Raw genomic sequence first — 23043 nt, forward strand, 5'->3', positions numbered from 1 at the left:
TTGCTCTGGTGGGGGAAGGGGCTATGCCAGGGTGGGATCCAGGAGGTCAAAGCCAGGTTCATCCTCACAGGAAGGGGCCAGGCCAAGCTGCCTCTCCCCTCCAAGTCAGGATGATGCTGATGCTGATGGTAAAGGCCAAGCAGCTCCAACCTTTTCAGCTGGGGGGGGGGTTGAAAGAGTCCGCTTGGGGGCTTAGGAACCCAAGCTCCCCTGCTGATCCCTAGCCTTGGCTCTGGAGGAGGGTGAGCCCTGGAAGGGGAGGGGGGAGGTGTGTTAAATTAAATGGATTTTTGTGGCCCAAATAGGGCAGCCTGAAAGTACAACCTCATTTATTTCAGCAGGAATCCCATCTAGTTTTTGGGGTGAGATATCTGTGTTCCTCTATAAGAAACATAGTGGCTCTGGAAGCAGTAAACCAAAGGGCCAAGATTCTCCAATCTTCAGTATTATTTTTAATAAAGATTTTTTTAGAATAAACACAAACAGACAAAACACAAAAAAACACAAAACCATCTTTCATTACAAATTGTAGAAAGTATGTCAATTGGTTACAAAAACTTCCGTGCATCCCTTCCACAGTCATGCTTCTTTGATCAGCTTATCTTTGGTTATCACTAGTGCTTCTGATAAAATTTATCTCCTTAGTTCCGTCAATTCTTCTCTCTTTTCTTCTTCTATACTTTGAAATCTGGGGTAGTGCTCCAGTCCATCTATCTCCCCTTTCTATATTCCACTCTTTCCATTTCCAACCACGCTCAGTTCACTATCGGTATCAACAATTTTCTTGTCTCTTTGTTTATTTTTTCCTTCAGTTTTTAGAACTCTGACCTCCACTTTCTTCATTTGATGAACATCCTCAATTTTTCCATCAAATTTTACTGTTCTACGGTCTATGTTCTCCAATCTCTTCTCAATTTTCTCTTTTACTTCTAATAATTTTTGAATTTCAAACATAATCTTTTGCAATGTTAAGGTTTATTTTTCATGTTACACCATTCTTCCAACTTGTAAACACTGCCACTCTGGCATTCAAAACTTTTTATTAAATTTAAAGCAAGTTTATAATCTTTCAAGACAAGGCTTTGTTTTCATTCCACTCCAGCTGCCAATAAGGCTCCCGAAGAGCATCTGTATAAACAACCCATGCTCTTCTCACTATCACTCTCTGTAAACAAGTGGAGGGACCTTGAAATGCAAAGTCAAATGATCAAAGAGAAAAAAGAAAAGACAATATTTCCAAGCCTTCCAAGCCTCCAGCCTCCAAGTGGCAGTGTTACTTCCTTTCCCTTTGTTATTAGAGCCCTCTTTGTATCCTTTTAATATCTTTTTTATATTCCAGGCTTAAAGAAAACAAAATTCTTAAATGAGCAAAAACACCCCATCCAATCCAGCATTATAAAAATAAGGAATTTTTTTTAATCCATAGGTATAAAAAAAGAATATAAAAAGTAGAAGAAAAAACTAATCTGTTCAATTTAAAGAATAGGAAACATTTCCAAAAGTTCCATCCATAAAAAAAAAGGATAACATGTCTAATGTAGCTTAATTTTGCCGCTTGTTCTCTTCTATTTTCAAATTTAATTTAGCTTTAATTTTTCTGGGGCGGGGGGGAGTCTCTTTTATAATAATAAGATTTCCTCACCAGATGAACACACTTTCTCTTTCTGTTTTCCTCCTGTTCTGGAGCTGTCCCAACTTCAGCAGCTTCAATGGCTGTGCTTCTGTCATGGGCAAAAAGAGATTCTCCTGGATCAATCAGGGACTTTGCAGTGTCCCTGAGATCAGCAGGATGTACTCTTTCCTATCACCATGTCTTTGGGATGGTTTATGTCCAAAAGGACCACCCAGTGGCAAAAGTATCGACTGTGATCTTGGAGCTCCAAGATCGCATGTCATGTTGTTGCGATGTTAGCTCCTCCTTCCTCCAATCTTCAGTAAGTATTGAGTCAACTGTGATGGAACAGAATGCAAGTTTAGCGGAGGGGAGGAGCCAATGTCGTGATGAAATGGACATGCGGTCTCGATGCTCTGAGACCGAAGCCAATACTTTTGCCACTGGGTGGTCCAATCAGACCTAACTATCCCAAAGAGATGTTGAACAGGAAGAATACGTCTTGATGACCTCAAGGATATTGCAAAATCCCTGAAAGAAGCAAGAGAAGTTCTTCAAGACGGCGACAAAAAATCCAGGCAAGGCTGACAAAATCGGGGCGGCTCCAAAATGGAAGGATACGGAAAGAGAAAGTGTTTCCAGCTGGTGAGGAACTTTTACTGTTTTAAAAAGAGACTGCCTATAAAAACTTAAAATTAATCTAAATTGGTGAATAGAAGAATCAAGTGGCAGGATTAAATTTGAAATGGCTTTGGACAGTGGTTATCTTACTTTTTAAATGGATGGAATCTATGCAAGCCTTTTGATGGATTAAGTTTTCTTCTTCTATTTTTTCTTTTATTGTTCTCTATAACCTATGGACTAAAGTTTTCCTCTTTCATTGCTATGGGTATTTTTCTAATTCATTTAAAGATTGAACTCCTTTTTCTAACTTGAAATACAAAAAAGATACAAAGGAAATTAGATTTTCAACAGTATTAACACTGCTCGGAGGATGGGAGGATTTGTTGATTGGAGTTTTGTGTATTGAAAATGGAACACTTTTTTTCTCAATGATTGTTTTGACTTGGCAATACAAGGTTTTACTGCTTGGCTACAGAGAGTGATAAGAAGGGAAGCACAGAGATGTCCCTTTGAAGTATATTTCTAATCAGAGAAAAATGAAAACAACGTTCTTTGTGAATCTATGCTTCAATTAACCCTCCAAACCAGAGCAGCTGTGTTTGTTAGAATGGCGCAATTTCAAAAGAAAATAGAAGTCTCAAGTTTGCAAAAGATACTTTCAGAAATACAGAAATTATCAAATACATATGAAAGAATAGAGAAAAAACTGGAATACTTAGAGCACATAACAATAAAATCTGATGATGAAATTGAGGATGTCTATCAAATGCAAAACGGGGTGGTTGAAACTCAAAAAATCGAAGTGGAAAATCAATATAAAGAGATTAAACCTGCTGATATTTATGGTGATTGGTTTGTCTCTAAAAATGGAAAGAATGGAATACTGAAAGAGGAATTAAATGGAGAGGAAATCTATTCCAGAGGACAAGATACAGAAGAAGAAAAAAAGTAATGAATCTATGGATTTAAAGAGAGAAATTCTATTAGCAAAAGCATTGATAACACTGCTGACAATCAAAGATAAGCTGAATAAGGAAGCAGAAAGAGGGCATCAAGATTATATGAGAGATCTTATAAGCAAAGAGTTGCTAAGAGAAGTCTATACAAAGCTGACCAAGAAGGTGATTAGAGGACTGGCACCATAAATGACAGAAGATATGAGACTGTTTTGCTATTAGAAAGATACAGGTTAGTAGATGGAAGAATATAATTTAAAACTAGTTTAACTTAGTGAAATTTATTGATAATAGATATAGCTTAAATAAATTACTGATAATGTTACTAATGTATACAATGTGAAGTGTTATGATGAGTATAATTGGATTGAATATTGAATGGCACCCATGTAAGGAAGATTAGCAATCCCTTTGGATTATACATAAAGGATAACAACAACAACAATAATAACAACAACTAAGTTAGATACAATTAAAGTTTTGATTATTAGGGGGAAAATGTTATGTTACAGGATATAGTCAAATAAAGGAGGGATAAGAATAACAACGTATATATATAGATATGGGTTAACATAAGGAAACTGGATGCAAACTTTAAACAGTGATTTGGAAAGGAGGATTAGAAAACTTTGTTATTAAATATTATGGATGTTTAGCTAGAATAGGACATAAGGATTTAGTGTTAGTGGAGGATTTTAGAAATAGTAATTGAAAGGCCAGTATGTGGCTATGTATTAAATTTTGGTATATTTTATGATGAAGGACACTTAAACAATTGTAATCAAATGAAAATGGAGAGATGATGATGGTGACATGTATAAATATTTGAGTTAAAATACTTAAGTTAATATGAATTATGGTTGATGACAGTGGAAGAGATGCATGAAAGTCTTTTTGTAACCAACTGATACACTTTCTATAGCATGTAAAGAAGGATGTTGTATTTGTTTTAAATTAAAAATTAAAAAAAATTATCAAAAAAGAATGCAAGATTAGCAATTTGAGACTTACACAGTGTTTCTGAAGAATATCGAAAGGCATTTTAATTTTCTTCCATAGACTTCTGTGGAAGTAAGAACTCTCATTACTGTTCTGGACAAGTGTGTCATATTTCAACCATCCCTCTGCTATGTCACTTAGCGCCTTTGTGGCTTGATATGTACTGTTTGGGTGTTCTAGGACAACCACCGTTGTGCTTGCAACAATACAAGGTCTGTGATCTTAAGCTGGGAGCATATTAAAGTCTTTTGCCTAGTGCATACTGAATTGAGAGTACCATGTCTAGTAAAGACATGGATCGGGATGCTCTGTGCACAGTCACCCATGCCCTCGTCTTTTCTCACCTGGACTACTGTAACGCTCTCTACATGGAGCTGCCCTTGAAGAGCACCCGGAAGCTTCAACTGGTCCAAAATACGGCTGCGCGGGTTGTCATGGGGGCACCCAGGTAATCCCATGTTGCACCCCTTTTAGGCGGCCTGCACTGGTTGCCAGTTGTCTTCCGGGTGCGATTCAAGGTACTAATTATGACCTTTAAAGTGCTCCATGGCTTAGGCCCAGGGTACCTGCGAGGCCACCAACTGCCACCAGTAGCCTCCCATTGTCCAGTGCGATCCCACAGAGTTGGCCTCCTCAGGGTGCCGTCAGCCAGACTGTGTCGACTGGTGACCCCCAAGGGGAGAGTTTTCTCTATGGGAGCGCCTTCCCTCTGGAATGAGCTGCCCCTGGAGCTTCGTATAATCCCCGACCTCCGGTCCTTCCGACGCGCCCTAAAAAGTTGGCTTTTCCAGCAAACCAGCCTGGCCTGAACAAAACAAAACAAAGTATTGATTATTGTTAATTTTAATTTGAATTCTTTTAAAAAATGTGTCATTGTTAATTTTAATTGGGTTTGGGGATATCCTATTTAATTTCTTTTTAACTTTTGTAGTATGTGTTTCTTTTAATGTTGTACGCCGCCCTGAGTCCTTGGGAGAAGGGCAGCATATAAATCGAATAAACCTCAAACCTCAAACCTAAATGAGGAGAGGGTGCTGCATATCATCCGAGTGGGCTAAAATTGTTTTGTTTCTCAGAATGATACAAAACATTGCACGAAATGAAGTTTAGATGATGAAAACACAGCAGTAGAGATTATAGGTTAGTATGCCTGCAGACAGAAGAATGACAGGTATCTGTAGATTATCTTGATATGGACCTTATATAAATTCTATTCTACTGCTATAGTCTATAGCCTGTAGTAAAATTGCTTATTCTTAAACAGAAGAATCTGGATATACCTATTTTCTTGACAGTTAATAAGATGATAATGTGAAAGTTTTACATTAATGTTCTTTGAAAGTCCAGGAAATTGTATCCTTAGTTTCATTTCTAAGTTATTCCAGTCAACATCTCCCTGGGAGCAATGCTTGTTTTCTAGAAAAAGAAATGTTGAGATTCAATTCAATTTTTTTGAATAATGTCACTCTACCAGTCTGAAATCATTGTTCTTTTTCCCCCTTTTGCAGCTGTCCATCTACTTCAAATAATGTCCAGTTAATGTCCATCTACTAAATAATGTCCAATTCGAGCATGAATTTTCTTTTCTTCCTAATGTTGGCCAGCAAATACAGTGTCAATTTTTTTATAGAATCAACCAAGTGTTTGATCTATTGGGCACAAAACTGAGAAATAGTTTGTTCTGGTGTTTAAGGTATCACATTAGAAACTAAGAGAATGTAAGTTCTAGCTGTGCATTAGGCATGAAAGCTGGCTGGGTGATTTTATGCCAGTCACTTTCTCTTGCCCCATGATGTCAGGTTTGGGTCATAAGATGGTCCAACATGAGTACTGGCAATAAAATGGATGCAAGGAACTTGCACAAATTAAATGTTGCCTGAAACTATCTATCTATCTATCTATCTATCTATCTATCTATCTATCTATCTATCTATCTATCTATCTATCTATCTATCTATCTATAATCTATCATCTATCTATCATCCCTCTCTCTCTCTCATCTATCTATCTATCTATCTATCTATCTATCTATCTATCTATCTATCTATCTATCTATCTATCTCTATCTATCTATCTATCTATCTATCTATCTATCTATCTATCTATCTATCAATCATCTATCTATCTATCTGTCTATCTATCTATCTATCTATCATCTATCTATCTATCTATCTATCATCTATCTATCTATCTATCATCTATCTATCTATCTATCTATCTATCTATCATCTATCTATCTATCTATCTATCTATCTATCTATCTATCTATCTATCTATCATCTATCATCAAAAGAATGCTGCAGAGATAAAAACAGAGGGAGCCATTAGAACTATAATCATGGTTAAAGTAATAAAGCATGCATGTATAACAGAAGGGAAGGGAGTATTAAATGCCTTATGGCTCTTTTCCCTAGATATACAGAACATTTCATATTTGGGCATATCAGGGGTTGTGACTTTAAATATAAACATTTCAATACTCTCCACATCCATTCAAAAGGAAATAAGAAGCAGTGAATTGTACCCAAGTCTGAGAAAGGATTTGCAAATAAAGAATGTATATTTGTTTCTCACAGAACCATAGATTTAATAGGGACTATTTAGATCATCAGGGCCAAACTCTCTTTCATGCAGATATTCAAATTAAAGCATTGCTAACAAAGATCTATCCAGCTTCTGCTTGAAGATACACATTTGTAGGAATTAAAACATCTCTTAGATAATTATTTCCATTGTTAAACTCTTAGGATATTTCTTCCTTTTAACCAGAATCTGGCTTTGGTTACTTAAAACCTTTCTGGGACAGTGCTGTGCTTGAAAGTATGAGAGGGGAGACAACACAGCAAAGACTTAAACAGTGCTATTGTCAAGTCTGCCATCATATCGCCTAAGTCCTGCTTTGCTTCAATGGCATCCTACCATAAAAGGAGTGAGAGAGGAGGGAGGGGATATAGGAAGGGGGAATGGCAGAATGAGAAGAACCAGAAGAGTCAACCCAGAACAGAGCCTGGCAAACCCAAGTGTGGGAATGGAATGCGAACACCCACCAAAGAATGTTTAGGACTGCTACCAAAACACCTCCTTTGAACACTATTGGACATTTATGAAAGCACCATGTGGGGAGGGCCCAGGAGAAGAGAACTGGATTCATGTGGGAATATTCAAATCTAGCTTTGCTATGCTTTAATCACTTGGCTTCAGTAAAACTGATAACTTTCACTACAATTGGAGTTGAGGGTCTTTCTTTCCTAAACATCTAAGCTGAGACAGGACTGACAGTTATCATGTCCCCATTAGCCATATTTTCTAAAGACTAAATCTATGTGGGTCCCTTACTTTGCTCATAGGACTTATTTTCCAGTCCCCTGATAATCCTTCTTTGAATTTGTTTCTGGTGTTTTTAATCTTTATTGGATTCTGATGCCTAGAATTGGGTACACCATTTTAAAAAGGAATCTGGTAATGTAGGCTAGAGTGAAATTATTATGGCGCAGTGGTTAAATGCAGCACTGCAGGCTACTGCTAGATCAGCAGTTCAGCGGTTCAAATCCCACCGGCTCAGGGTTGACTCAGCCTTCCATCCTTCCGAGGTGGGTAAAATGAGGACCCAGATTGTTGGGGGCAATATGCTGACTCTCTGTAAACCGCTTAGAGAGGGCTGAAAGCCCTATGAAGCGGTATATAAGTCTACTGCTATTGCTATTGCTATGTCCCTTGAGTTGGAAACAATATATCATTAATGTAATCTAAAATTATTTTGGTTATTTTTGCAGCCATATTGGTTCCTAGTCCAATTTTGATATTTACAATTCTAAAATCTGCTTTATTTACTATATTGTTATGCTTTGTGGTACATATGAAATAAAATATGTATAATTTTGTATCTAATGTTTCTAGTATTATTGTTTTAGAACATTCATTCTGAATACATGCCCTTGTTTGTTTATGGATTTCAGAAATTTTAAATGGCCAAGCTCATATGAAAATTAAAATTAAATGCATCCGCCATTTGTAATAAAAAGCATGTTGCACATGTTTCTTTAAAATAGTAATTCAGAACAATTTTCTTTGCTTTAATTTAAGCAGCTCTAAGTTGCTTATTTTCTCTTAGCTGAAAAAAAATAGAGACTGTTGTGTTAGTTATAATGGATATGCAACTGGGAATAGTCTTGCTAGTTTCAGTGTTGCATAAAATGTTTTAATTGGTTCAATTTCCCAAGGAGAATTCTAAATCTCAGTGTTGAAAAAGCTTCGTGAGCACGTTCCATGGTTGACATTTTGTACAGTACTTACTGTGGCTGTTACAATGCATCTCTTCCAGAAACATGCACTGCTACTGAATGTTTAAATGGTTACCTTGCAGAATGGATAGTGTTAGTTCAGGGAAGGACAATAGTGGCAGATGGTACATGTCCATTATGCAGAAGATCCCATGTTCAATTCACAATGTCCACAAAAGTACCATGTAGCATATAATACAAAATATCCCTGGCTTGAATTCTCAAAAACGGCTACTGATCCAAATAGAACTATTGGGCTGGGTGGAAATGTTCCTATGGATATCAATTTATACTAGATTAATAATCAGAGCACATATTCAGTGACACTGTCTTGAAAGTGCGTCTTTCCCCCACCCTTAGTTCTAAGTTGCTTCTCTCCTTGATTAGTTTCCACTCATTGCTTCTTGTCTTACCCTCAAGTGTCTTGGAGAATAGTTTGACTCCCTCTTCTTTGTGGCAACCCCTGAGATATTGGAACACTGCTATCATGTCTCCCCTAGTCCTTCTTTTCATTAAACTAGACATACCCAGTTCCTGCAACTGTTCTTCATATGTTTTAGCCTCCAGTCCCCTAATCATCTTTGTTGTTCTTCTCTGGACTTATTCTAGAGTCTCCACATCTTTTCTACATCGTGGTGACCAAAACTGAATGCAGTATTCCAAGGGTGGCCTTACCAAGGCATTATAAAGTGGTATTAACACTTCATGTGATCTTGATTCTATCCCTCTGTTTATGCAGCCTAGAACTGTGTTGGCTTTTTTGGCAGCTTCTGTACATGGCTGGCTCATATTTAGATATCCACTAGGACTCCAAGATCCCTCTCACAGCTACTGCTATTGAGCCAGTATACCACATATACTGTACCTGTGCATTTTGTTTTTCTTGCCTAAATGTAGAAACTTACTTTTTTCACCATTGAATTTCATTTTGTTAGATCGTACCCAATGTTAGAGTTTATCAAGATCCTATTTAAGATTCATACCTCAATGTTGCACAGTGCTAACATATTTCAGGAAAAGTTGGCTGAGACCTGAAGACCTGTATTTTCAAAGGGTTTTGCCCGTCACTTCTAATCTGATGCTGTACTATTAAACTAAAGTACATGCGTGTTTTTGTTTTTATAGTAAAGATGTCTTTATTCCAAAATAATAATGTGTTAGCCAGACAACTACATACAAAACATCTACACAAGACTTTGGTAGGAAATATATCCATAACAGTTTTCTCAAAAATTTCATTGCGAACCCAAAATAACAAGAAAACTTAAAATAAAAGAGGGTCTTTTCTGAATTTTTTTTAAAAAAACCAAGTAGCTTTTATTAAAACCTATTGTACATATAATTCCCCCCCAGCATTTCTGTTCATTGCTTGTAAAGTTTCTACAGATTATTTTTTTTAAAAAACAACAACAACAAAGAGGAACAAGAAGATATACCAATGTTAATAAATGGTTAGTGAGGTGTATAAAATTTTATAGCTGCTGTATACCTGCATTTTGGTTCTCAAGTGTGCAAGAGACATGAATTATTGTAAAAGAAAAAAAAACAACCCTCCATATATTTTAGTTGGTTGATGTGAACCCAACATTATATTACAAGGTTTGTAGCAATTCAGAAATATGTATTCCATATTACAATGGGTTCATTTTTTAACACAGAAATCTTAAGGGTTTCAATACATTAGATATAATTAAATTCTTCTAAATTCAGTGGTACAAGGTAATCTTAATTAAAGTCCATAATTAAAAGAATGGAATAACTATAATTGGATTGGATTTCTTCTGGTTTTTCCCTTCATTTTCTTCTGATATTTTTTATGTATTATTCTGTGAAGAGTCACAAGCTTCAAGACAAAAATCCCTTTGAAACAAATTAGAATATTTTCTTTTTTTTTAGTATGAACTGGGACAACTACTGATATAAGATGGAAATTATATTCATCTGCAAGCTTTGTCATGCTTTCTGATAGCAATCCTTTGAAAAGTTGGCCAACCATTCCTAATACTATTAGACATTAAAGAAATTAAAGGCAACTGTGCCACAATTCTGTCAGTCAAATATTGCCCCCAGTGAAATACCAATTCTGAATTCCTCTGAAATCAGGCGCAGTGTTTGTACTTAGTTCACTAGAGCCAACACTCTTCTAAGACAGTCACCAATATTTAATACATCACAGAATAAAAGGAACTGTTTGTTGCAGTTAAATTCATCAGGAGTGTACACATTTTATGAATATTTTGATTGGACGGATGACTAATTTATCATCATAAAACAAAAGAACCTTTAATATCTGAAGACCGGGGATTCCAATACTGATAGCAACTTGAAAAATATTTGCTGTTTCAAGATGTTTCTGCTCTATAAGTGCCCATATGCTGGACATATAGAACTCCTATGTTCACTCTCTGCCTTGGACTCCAGTGTTTTTGGGTGAGTTACATTAAAAAATATCTGGCTGTTCAGAATGAAAAAGTACAATAATTGTAATATAATTTATGAGGGTACATTTCTAGCAACCTAGTTGAGCCATAGCCTTATCTAGATTTAGATGGAGGAACTTTGGAAACTTCATAAAAAGGAAGATTGTGTGGTCATATGGAAGTGATGAATGAAAGTATATGTACCTGTACATAAATCTTTAGGGGAAAAGAATTTTGCTAATCTTTGGAAACTAAAAATCCCTTTATGGCCATCCTTGTGCCCCTAAGGTGCTAAGAATTTCTGCTATCTAAAAAGGCCAAGCCAGTTAATTCTATAAATATATTGACCCAATTCCTGCTTGACATGATCTGGCTTCATGCTTTTAAGTTATAATTTTCTGTTTAGGGATCTAATGTATACTGGCATTTGGCATTCATTAATTTAAGCCATCTTGTTTTTCGTTTGCAAGACATGTCACATAATTATGTGTTAAATTGCAGACAGACAATCTGATTTTTTGATGGCGGTCTTTTCAACCATCTGTGTTGACTAGGGATTATGGAAGCTGAAATCTAAAAGTTCAAGCTATAAGCCTGTAATAAAATTTTATAATACAAATATAGGAGCTTTCATCTTCATTCCTAAGATGTCCCTAAGGAACCTGTCAGTGGTACTGGCATTTATTTAATCCTTCAACTTCATGACATTTTTCAAATAGCTATGCTTTTTCCTTTGCACTTTGTGAGTAGGGGTGTGCATGCTTGGAAATTAGTAACACCGTGTTCCCACAAAGCAGCTATTTTCTGCATGTGCTTTGTTCACTATGACCACGGAGTTGCAGAGTAGAAAAATAAAGCAAAAACATGATGAATGCAGTGACATTTAGGTAAGAGGAATAGAAGCCAAATTAAATTGCTGTGTGACAAAGAAGGAAAAGTAAATTCTGAACCAAACAAAATAAAACGTTCTTTAATTCTTCCTGGACTTGGTGGATAGAATAAGATCAGCTACTTTAGAGCTGGGTAGATTCACATCTTTTATGAGTATTTATATTGTTTATTTACACTGGATAACTCTGTCAAAGTCCACAATTTCCCCTCAAGCTTCTGAAATGTATTTGCCTAGCAATGTTGCATGCAAAGAGAACTTACTAAGGGAGGATATTTTCCTGTACTTTATCACCTAGCATACGACTGTGAGAGAGTATGGAAGATATTTTTAAATGCAGCTTACTGGCTAATTAACACTTGGCTTACAGATGGAAAATTGTTCCTCATGACTCTTCAATATCTGGGCAGCTTATATTTGCTTTCCTTTCTTAATGGAAACAATCATAAGGTGATTTATTTAATAGGGGTCTAAGTAATTGCAGGAAGGAGAAAAGGGATATTGTCAAAGGATTGCTATAAATACCATTTTTTTTACATTGCTGATGGTTGAAGATCAATATGCACCTGTAGTATTATTAAAGTAATTCCTTGGCACAGCTGTATAAACACAGAGGCACTGCTTTGAATATTTTGAAAATGGTTTCCAAATATTTAGGTTTGCAGTATCATTTTTGCATGCATCCCTAGTATTTACAGGGACTATTTTTATGATTATGGTTTGTCCACACAGATATGTCTATAATTTCAGTGTTATAAGATTTCACAATGACTTCACTAGTTTTATGCGTTAAGGGCTAGCTGGAGCATTAAGGAACTACTCTCAGCAGATATTTGTAAGGAAGTATTTATAAAATAGATCTCTTGCACCAGCAAGACTAATTAAGCAAACCACACTGCAAAAAATGAAGACTAATATACACAATTTATATATTTTCTCTTTTCTTTTAAAAAAATCAAACCAAGGTTGATTTTTTTTTACATTTAGCTCAGGAGTGCATTATTCAAAAGACTTCGGTTTGCTAACAGGGATGAACATTGCAGGCTCTTAATTCCTTCTTGTCTTTGCAGCTAGTGAACTGACTGCTTTTGAAACGCTTCTTGACGGTCATAAACCTCTCCTGGATTCCACCCCCACACAGTTTGGTGCATTCTGACCAAGCAGTCCATGGCTTCATTTTACAACCTAAAATAAAAATAACAGAGAAGCAACATAAGAATCACTTTAATGCTTGAATCCCTTGAAATTTCCTTTTTCTTCACAAGTGGTAGTTCTATTGCTACTCCTGTTTTGGAAATGGAAAGATAAGATCTATAAACCACGAGATCTTACAGGTTATTCCAGAGTTATACCAGGATAACCTTTGTACTTGCTGAAAGTTCTAATTGGTTTGAATGATCTAACATTTCCATATGTGGCAGTTCATAGGTCCGTTTGTGACTCTACTATCTAATAGTCACACACTGGATCATATGAATGGATTATTTTGGAACTTTGTTTTGCAGGTCTTCTTTCCATTCTTTTCCTTTCCTCTTTTTTTCTTTCTTTCCTTTCCCTTCCCTTAGGTCTTGACTTCTAGGAAGGAAGGAAGGAAGGAAGGAAGGAAGGAAGGAAGGAAGGAAGGAAGGAAGGAAGGAAGGAAGGAAGGTTATCTATAGATGTTTAATCATCTAAACCCAAGAATTTATGGAAAATATTCAGATTCCTGGAAAGTAGTTAGGGATCATTGAAGGAAGATGTACTAACAAGAATATAAATTAGTAAAGTACTTCTCTGATGCCCAGCTCACATTCTTAATGGAAGGATTGCTCTGTGAGTTTTACTACACTTACCTGGGAATTGTCCACCATCGACATCTTCTTTCGCTTGTTCACTCCTCCTTTTCTCCCGAGATTCTTTCCAGCGCCTTTTCTCAATATTGGGGTTTCTCAAGCATTTTCTTATTCGGCATTTTTTACGCTGTACAGTTTCTGGGCATGGCGCTCCTCCAAACTGAGGTTCCATTTTGATCATTCTTGTCCTGATCATATGGCCTTTCCCACAAGACTTATTGCATTCAGACCACTGAGACCATTCTGTCAGATCACAGTCAATTGCTAGAGGAGCAAGGATGAAAAATAGGATGCTTAGCCTTAACTTACTTAGGAGGAACAATCTGGTTTAGCAGAAGAATAATTTACTTCTTTTTACTCTCACTAGGAGAAAAAAAATGAACATTTAGGTTGATGATGACACGGAATGAATTTCATATACGCTTACCCTGAAAATACATTAGCAGGACCACCTTCTCACTAAGCTCTGACAGCAGTACATTCATACCATATTAGAAATTATCACCCATCAGAAATTAATTCTGGAGCAGATTCATAGGAAGGATGTGGATGGAAAAATGCAGAAGATTGGAGAGGAAAAGGAGTAGAAACGGGAGAGGGGCAAACCTCGATTCCAACGATTGACGGATGGTACTTTTTATAAAAAATACGGTGAAAACATGTGTGAAATGCATTCAATTATTCATCAGAGTTTTACAATCTGGAATGGCATAAATTTAATCATTTTGTATTGCTACTTTAAAACGGATGTTTTTTTTTATCACGTTCCTGACTATTTTCCATAGAAACTTCATTGGAGGTAAGAAAAAATGTCTCTATAACAAAGTTATGTTAATATGGCATAACTCATTTTAGCAATGGCAATGAACACTTTCTTAAAATACAGGTCATTTTTTTTTCTATATATGTAGTACTTGAAAAAACGTTAGGAATTTGTTTCTGGTGTGCAAATCGTGCTTTACAGTAGCAAAGCAATGCATCATGCTTGTCGACACTCGGCTATTGTATAGGAAGAGTAATGTACGTAACACATTGTCTGTTGTGTGGAATAGAAGAAATAAAGGCAACTGTAAAATTAATATTCATACTTCAGATATCTATACTTACGACACTCTGGCAGCATGCATTTCTCTACTTGTTCTAGTTCTTCATTGCAATCTCCAAGCTCTGCAGCAGATTTTAGCATCCGTTGCCTGGTCCTCATCCCCTTTCCACAAGTGACACTGCAGTCGCTCCATTCAGACCAAGGAGAAAGCAGGCAGGGAATGGTATCTAGGGCAGGTTGGGATGGGAAAGAGGATGAGATCATTCCATTTCAACAGCAAATCTGCAAGTGATGATCAAACTGGCATAAATCAGAACTTGAAAAAGCAGGAGGCAAAGAGAAACATACCCAAGTTCGGCTGTATGCAAGTTTGTTCCAATTAATATACTTTGAGCAACTATAACCAATGAGAGGTGGAAAGTAACAAGGGAAAAAATAATAAAATCAAGAACTGGGAAAATACAAAGTTTTTTTTTTCTTTGCAAAAGATCAAGATGGCTCCCCTTCTCTTCCACTTCACATTAGCTGAATTAGCTAAATTTAAGGTGGACCAGAACTTGAAATAAGAATTGTAACTTTGGAACTGGACATTATGGAAAGGTGAGAATTTGAAGAACTATGTGAAATTATAAAAAAATATGCATAAATCATTAAAATCAAGTCTAAATAGAATTCTGAACTCAGAGAAGCAGGAACTGAAGGAAGAACTGAAGAAGGGGGAAGGATAATGAAGGGGTAGAAATGGTGGGAAATGAAAAGCAGACAAAAAACTTCATTGGGTTCGACAGTGGTATAGGGAAAATTGAAAATGGGGGATGTGTCCCAACAAAAGGAAATAAAAAGCAGACAAAAGGTCTTACAGAGGTTGACAGTGGCATAGGAAAAACTGAAGAAGGTGGTTATGCCCCAACAAAGGGAAATATGAAATATTTCTTTGGGTTTGACAGTGGTTTGGGGAAAATTGAAGCGGGTAGACGTGTCAAAACAAAGAAAAGGGGGAAGACAGGAATAGAGAAGTGGGACAAAAGACTTACTAGGAAAAAATTGGACAATTAGAAATTGTTATAGAGGGAAATATAAAGCTGATATATGTAGTTTACTCCTAAACATGACAATAAAATTGAATTACTAACTGTTTGAATATGATAATGGAAAGATAATTAAATAAAGGTTAAAATATATGGAATATGGACAAATATGAATGTTATGGGGAGATTGTAAAGCAGAGGTTTGTGATTCACTTTTATACATGATAATTAAACTGAATTGCTAATAGATTAAATATGATAATGGAAGGACAATTAAGCATGGGTTAAAATATATGAAATATGGACATATATAGAACTTCTAAGATGATGAACAAAGTGAGATGTGTACCGCTTGTTATTCTATATAGTAGATTAAGGGAATTGTAATGAACATTGAACAGTAAGGATTGATATTTAAAGATAATTAAGGGTAACCTAAGCCAAGATATGGAAAAATGGAGAGGGAACATGAAATATACTTACAATGGGAAATTATTGAGATTTAAAGACAGAATCACAAATTTGGGGCATGTAAGGATGCATAATTATATAAATTTCATGATGAGAATAGCTGGGAATTGTAACCAGGTCTACATCTCGGCCAAAAATAGGCTGGGTGGTGGTGGTAGTGGTGGTGGTGGTTAAAAACACAATTACTAAATATGTATACTTTTCCCCCCTCTCTTTTCAAAAAAGGAGGAAGATATATGTTAACATTAAATATATATATTGAAAAGGAATTATAAATACCGTCAACATAAAATGGAGCTCGCTCAGAAGCTGAAATACACCAAGTAAATGAGATGAAGAGTGTGAAGTAAAGGAGAGAGATAGGGGAAAAAGAGAGGGATAGAAGAGAGGGCGGGGGGAAGAGGAGGGGAGAAAGAAGGAGTGGAAAGGGGAGAGAGGAGAAAGAGAGAAGAAGGGGGAGTAGAGAAGAAAGGATCACATAGGGAAGAAAGGAGGTAGGGAGGAGGAGGAGAGAGGGAGGGAGAAGAAAGTGATGTAATGTACAAATATGGTGTATGGAGAGCAGAAAAGCCAATAATTGTTTAATTGTTTTTGGAAGTTGATGGTAAGACGAATTGATGTAAACATTTAATAATATAATATGATGTTGGCTATGTAATAGTATACATGTGGTTATATGTTATGAGAATATATATAGTTCATATATATATGAACTACTTCAATCTGAGGCTACTATCCTTCACTTCCAGTATTCATAATTTATTCCTAAAAGAGACTGATCTAAGATATTCTTGTTGCAAAATCACTCCATCTCATACAATGCTGGATATCTCTGATTAGATTTCCTGATGTAATCTCCTGGGTTGGATCAGTGGTAAAGGGTTGAACTTAATAAAGCCTTTTCCCTGGTTTAAATGACTCCTGTAGGTACTGTTAATTGCTGTTCAGAGTGAGGAAGTAATATTTGTCATCCAAGAAAGATTAGACATAAAAATATTTGCACACATGTAACAATCTTTCTCGTCTTGTTAATAGAAATGTCACCTCCCACTAAAACCAGTCCTGAGATTATTTTCTCCCCCATCAAATATATATACTTATAAATGTATATGAATAAGCATACACATATATTAAAAGGCATACTCCCGGGGGTGTCTGAGTGTGGAATTAATGTCTATTGATCAAAATTAATTGCCTGTAGAATAAGACTCTCTTTCTGAAATTAATTGATGTCCTACTAGGATATACGCAGAGACCATTCTGTCTCTTGCAAATTACTTTCCTGCTCATAATATCAATCCAACCAGAGAAAGAAAACTGCAGAAAACTGAGCATAACAAGTGTAAATCTATGCTTCTTCTGTAATAAATCCTATTGAATTCAATGGCTCTTCTTTCCCGTTAAATGTGAACACTACCAATAAACTGAGCACAGATCTTTTCGGTCCTGGTTATTCCTTGTAAATGATGATGGAAGGTAGGAAACAGATCCTTGAAGGATTGAGTTTTCTTTTAGTTTTCAATAAGGAAATGGTGAATGGAAGCCTTTGTGCTGGGCTGAAAACCTAAGGAAACACACAGACATTCATTCTCTAGAAAGTCTCACTGTATCGAATGTATGTTTTCTTATTCAGCATAATCAGAATGCTCAGCCCAATCCTCCTTCCACTTGCAGATTATGAGCGAGTATTTTCCTCCTTCAATTGTAATTGACTATAGTAGGAACTATGTTCTGTCTAGCACCAAAGACTCTCATTTTCCTGAAACCTCACCCATATGGAAAACATTCATGGATAAAAGAAACTCTCCAGTGTATACATTGTGTATGGTGAGAAGCAGGCATGAAATTTCCTGATGTATTCTCCTGGGTTGGATCAGCGGTAAAGGGTTGACATTAATAAAACCTTTTCCCTGGTTTAAATGACTCCTGTAGGTAACTCTGGGGGTGCAGTAGTTAGAAAGCAGTATGGCAGGCAAACTCTGCCCACATCCTGGCGTTTGATCCTGACAGGGCTCAAGCTTTCCATCCTTCCGAGGTAGGTAAAATGAGGACCCATATGATTGGCGGCAATGTGCTGATAAAATTTTCTCATCTTCCCTTCAGGTAACATTTGATTCCTTTCTGTGACTAAATACACAGTTTTGGAGAAAAGATCTGTACTGAAGGACTTCTTGGAATACATAAATTAATCTCCCTCCTTCAGCATGATGATCTTGATGGAGTTCATGGCCCTGACGCTTGTTTTTAAGAAGAGAAAATGATGGTGAGAGAACTGGCATTTACCTCTGACATTATATGTTTTTTCCCCTCAACATCCAATTATATTTACAACAATAATGTATAACGATGTTACGTTATGATTTACTCTGCTAAAAAAAGCAAATCAGGTTGCAACCATTTTTTTGAGTGTGTCTATGTGAATGTATATATGTGTGGTGCAGAGATCAGAAGTGTTTATATGTGTAGAAAAAGCAGCATATTTAAATAAAACTGAAAAAAAGACCCAGGAGAGTACTTCTCACTTCTTGCCTTTAAAAACTGCATGGATTATGATATGCTAGAATGTCCTGGCTTCAAATATTTAGACTGACTGCTCCCTCATGTCTTGTGGTCAGTATAGTTGTACACTTTTGGTTTGAAATGGCTACTTTGTCACAGAAAAGTTTTAGAAATCTACATTATGAAGAAACCTATTAGAAAGTATACACATGATGAACTGTGTTACTTGTTGCATGTGTCCTTTGCACATAGCATTGGTTTTCCCCCCCATAAACACACAATGTGTACATGAGGCAGTTAACATAACCCCTTTTTAGCTAGTTGCTCAGTTGACCAGAGTTACTTACGGCATTCGGGATTCATGCATTTCTCAGCTTCTGTGGTTTCTGCTTTGCACATGGATCCATCTGCCGGGGTCATCTTGATCATTCTGTGTCTCTTCTTCATTCCCATCCCACAGCTGGCACTGCATTCATCCCACTCTCCCCATTCGGTTACCAGGCAACTGCTAGGAGCTGTCCATAATATATTAGCCAAGGATCAGTCTGGTGGCACTTATTTAACAGAGGATTTACATTTTGCTTTTAGGCTGATTAAGTGTGGCAGGGTACATCAAATACTTACAACATTCTTCATTTACAATGCATTTCTCGGTTTCTTCTGTAGGCACTTTGCACATGGAGCCATCATCCGGGAACTGCTTCACATATCGCTCCCTCGATCGTATTCCCATGCCACAAGATACACTACAAGGGGACCACGTTATCCACTCAGACATCATGCATGTGGAGCCATCTAAGAAAAGCAACAATGAATAGTTTCCATTTATTCCCAAACCTCACTTACGGTACATTTGATCCACAAAATGTTGATTCTCAGTTCCTGGAGGATGGCTCCATGTTGATTCTCATCTCCAGGGTCTTCTCACCTACCTTCATCACTACAGCCTGGGCCCATACAAGGCTGGAAGTCCTGAGTTTCTGGACAAGGCACACTGAGGTCAAGCTGGGCTTTGAGCATTCTCTGCCTCATCCGCTTGCCCTTTTCACACGTGGAAGAGCTACAGGCTGACCAGGGAGACCAGTTCGAATAGATGCAGGTTTCAGGAGTATCATCTGGAAACAATGACATACATACGTGTCAGTATGTATGTGGGAATGCATATATATGTATATGTGTATGTGTATGTGTATGTATGTAGTATGTATGTATGTATGTATGTATGTATGTATGTATGTATGGTGTAAAGAGCACCACACAGTAGAGTTATACATATATCTGCATATGTTATGCAAAGATATACTGTCCACATATAACAGGCTGGACCACAAATTAGATTTTGACCTACTGTTGTCTTTGAACACCTTGTGTTTATTTTGTTTCTCACAATTCTTTTCTTAATGATGCTGTGTTGCTTACCTAAAATCTTTACTTACACTCTTTGAATGCATATGAACAATTTCAGTTCAAATTTATTGACTCTGCTTTAACCCAATTAGGATAATCCTCCCAAACAATTAAACATTGTTTTTTAAAAGATTACTTCTCTACTCAGTATAATTTATCAGACACACTAGGTACTGTACCAGAGACTTTTTGCCTACAGAAGAGGTATTCTACCTAGAAACCCAACTACCTGTCTCTATCTTTGCCCTTGCCTAGAACAACTCCCCCTTTTTATGCTCTCTGGTTGACTGCTAGATATATAAATATACTTCTTAACCAACTAAGTTTGAAAGAAAGATTGCAATGGAAAACTAAAAAGTTGTGAGGGATGGTGCTTACAGAGGGGGAGATGGGATTAAAGTGAAGCAGCAGTTTCCAGAAAGAAAGAAGCACATGCCCAGAGCTGGGTAGGAGATAGAAGAAGAGAGTTAGGATAGCCACTCTCTAGAATTGTTGTGGCCTGCCAGTGGCCAATGGAGATGGTGGTAGACTTAGACAGTGAGGAGTTTGGGGAGGAAAATGAGCCAGTCCTGGAGTCTGGGGAAGGCTCTGATAAGTGCTCTGCATTGGAGGCAGAGATGGGGCCAGGGCTGTCTGACAGTTATCAGCTGTCTTCGGAATCAAAGATCAGTGGGGCAGAAGAACAGCTGGACGCTATTCCTGACATGCACATGTGCAGAGCTGCCAGGAGAAGGGAACAGTTAAGACTGTTGCATTTTTAATGATGTATTGTCTTTATGTTTGTAACTTGTTTGTCCCCCCTCCCCCTGAATTGTGAGCCGCCCTGAGTCCCCCCAGGGAAAAGGGCGGCATACAAATAAAGCAATTCAATTCAAATTCAAATTCAAACAAGGCCAACTCAGGAGTAAGGGCAGAGGTGGATGGTGAATGCCCCCTCCCATAGGGAATAAAGAGGAGTGAAAGGAGAGTGGAGTTTGCAGGAGACAAATAGTTTGCTTAATTAGTGTGAAGATTTGTTTGTGACTCTCAGAGACTCCTTGCCAAGTATTTTCTTGTACAGCATTGCATTTGGAAGCTATCAGTCTGGTAGCTCTCCAAGCCTGATAAGGTCTGTGGTTGCAAATTCACCCCTGAAAGACTTTTTTACCGGGACTTTGCTGGATGTGAATGAGGAATTCACATTAGCTTAATAAAAATGGGTTTTGTAGGAACAAGGAGTCTGCTACGTGATTTTGTGAAGCCTAGGTCAGAACATGCGTTGGGTTGAAAGCAATGAGGGTTCAATTTGTCAAGATTTTATCTATTGAGGGTGGAGATTCATGTTCTGAACTTGTGTGGGTTAGTAGGTCTTGTGACAGGAGGGTCACATCAGATGAGGGTCTTGTGATGAATCTTATGATGGGTCAAGTCTGGGTCACATTAGGTAAGGGTCTTGTGTTGGGTCTTCATGTCACGTGAGGGTCATTGGGAGATGAAGTGCTAGTTGTGGGGGTTTGCCTCACCTGACATTGGAGAGGGGGTGACCGTCACCTGAAGTGACCTCTCCATCATAAGACCTTCTGACCCCGCAAAGCCCTTATAACCAGAAGAACACTGATACTGATGAAGAACACTGATACTGACATCCCCTAAATTCCGCTGAAGACATTACCTAGCCTGTAACAAAATGTTTGGAAAGCTCAGAGAATGAACCTCCACCCTAATCCTATACCTGAGTTACAGGATATTCACCACCGTTGCATTCTATCTATTGTGTGCAAGCATATAAAGAACTGAACTTTGGTTGGACTGTTCAATGTCATTCTTGAGCTAAGCCAAATAATAAGTAAGAAAGAGGAGCAGTTAGAAAAGGAAAATAGTTTAGCTTGATGAAGATCAATCCAGTACAAGATAATAAAGTACATGAGATTAGTCTTCTGCTAAATTAGGAAATTCCAAAATTTCTGCCTGCTGACACTATCACTGTGGGTGTTTATTAAGTAATGATGCAGACTCCAACCACAAATGGCTAAGCAAATTGTTTTTCCCCCCTCCTGTTTTTAATACCGTCCTAATAATAAGTCAAACAGCATGAAATACAGAGGAGCAGCACCGGAAAGGGAAGGGAATAACAAATTCATAAAGGTAGGAGGTCATCATTAAATAAGTACCTTCATCTTCTGGAGCTTCTGCAGCAAGATCTGCAACAATGTCATCAATGCTATCAGGAAGAATATTGCACTGTTCTCCCTGCAAAGAAACATTTGCGAATTGGATTGAATTGGCGGAGGAAATAATACGATGCTGAGCACTGGGCTGGAAAATCAATTGCCAGAAGTTATTCAAACAGCATCTACAAGTGTTCACGCTTATAAAGATCGCAGTAGTCATCAGGCCCATGGAAAACACAGATCCTAAAGGAAGTCCCATGAAGATATTGTGCTTCTGATTGCCAGGGGAAGCTGTGTTCCCTTGCAAAACAAGCTAAAAAGCAAACATCATTTTGCTGGGGGGAAAAAAGTGATGGGAGTACTGGGGAGATGAGGAGGAGATAATGTCCCATCTAAAAAGCTGGATGTTGCTAGAAAGCATTGTTAAGTGACCCTGGGGCCCCCATTTATTATCTGTAATGCCCAGGAAGCCCTAAAACTCTCTATATACCTAATGAAGGAATATGCTCCAGATTTCTGCCGCAGAAAAGATCTGTCTGTGACACATAGCATCATTATATTATTAACTCGCTAGAAAATGTTCTTACTAAGTAATGAGCTTGATCTTGCTTTACATGGCTTTTTTTTAATGCTTTGCTGCAGAATCTTTTTCAGGCTCAGAGCATTTGATGAAGTACAACCAGTACAGGAACTAAATTTAATTTAATTTCACCTATCCTTAAATGTAATTCAAATGAAATAAAATTAATTTGATTGGTCTTGCTTTTCAGAAGTTCACCTTTGCTATCTTGGCGAATTCCAGTTTGGTAATAACTTCTGCAGCTCGGTGGA

The 23043-nt window shown here is 37.2% G+C and overlaps 1 protein-coding gene across 1 annotated transcript in view; it reads right to left on the reverse strand.

The window, feature by feature from the left end:
- Positions 1–9762: 9762 nt before the first annotated feature.
- Positions 9763–23043, reverse strand: part of SPON1 (spondin 1) — a 313958-nt gene continuing 300677 nt past the window's right edge. Inside the window, exons 10-16 of the mRNA XM_087718428.1 lie at positions 22213–22291; positions 19588–19770; positions 19280–19450; positions 19003–19170; positions 14720–14884; positions 13613–13876; positions 9763–12965 (exon numbers count right to left, since the gene is read on the reverse strand). Of these exons, the coding sequence (XP_087574554.1) occupies positions 12802–12965; positions 13613–13876; positions 14720–14884; positions 19003–19170; positions 19280–19450; positions 19588–19770; positions 22213–22291 (1194 nt within the window). The 3' untranslated portion in view covers positions 9763–12801. The remainder of the gene's footprint in view (positions 12966–13612; positions 13877–14719; positions 14885–19002; positions 19171–19279; positions 19451–19587; positions 19771–22212; positions 22292–23043) is intronic.

This window comes from Thamnophis sirtalis, unplaced genomic scaffold, assembly GCF_051295495.1.
Source record: "Thamnophis sirtalis isolate CommonGarterSnake01/CBP01778 unplaced genomic scaffold, rThaSir2_p1.2 scaffold_1, whole genome shotgun sequence".
Lineage (NCBI taxonomy): Eukaryota > Metazoa > Chordata > Lepidosauria > Squamata > Natricidae > Thamnophis > Thamnophis sirtalis.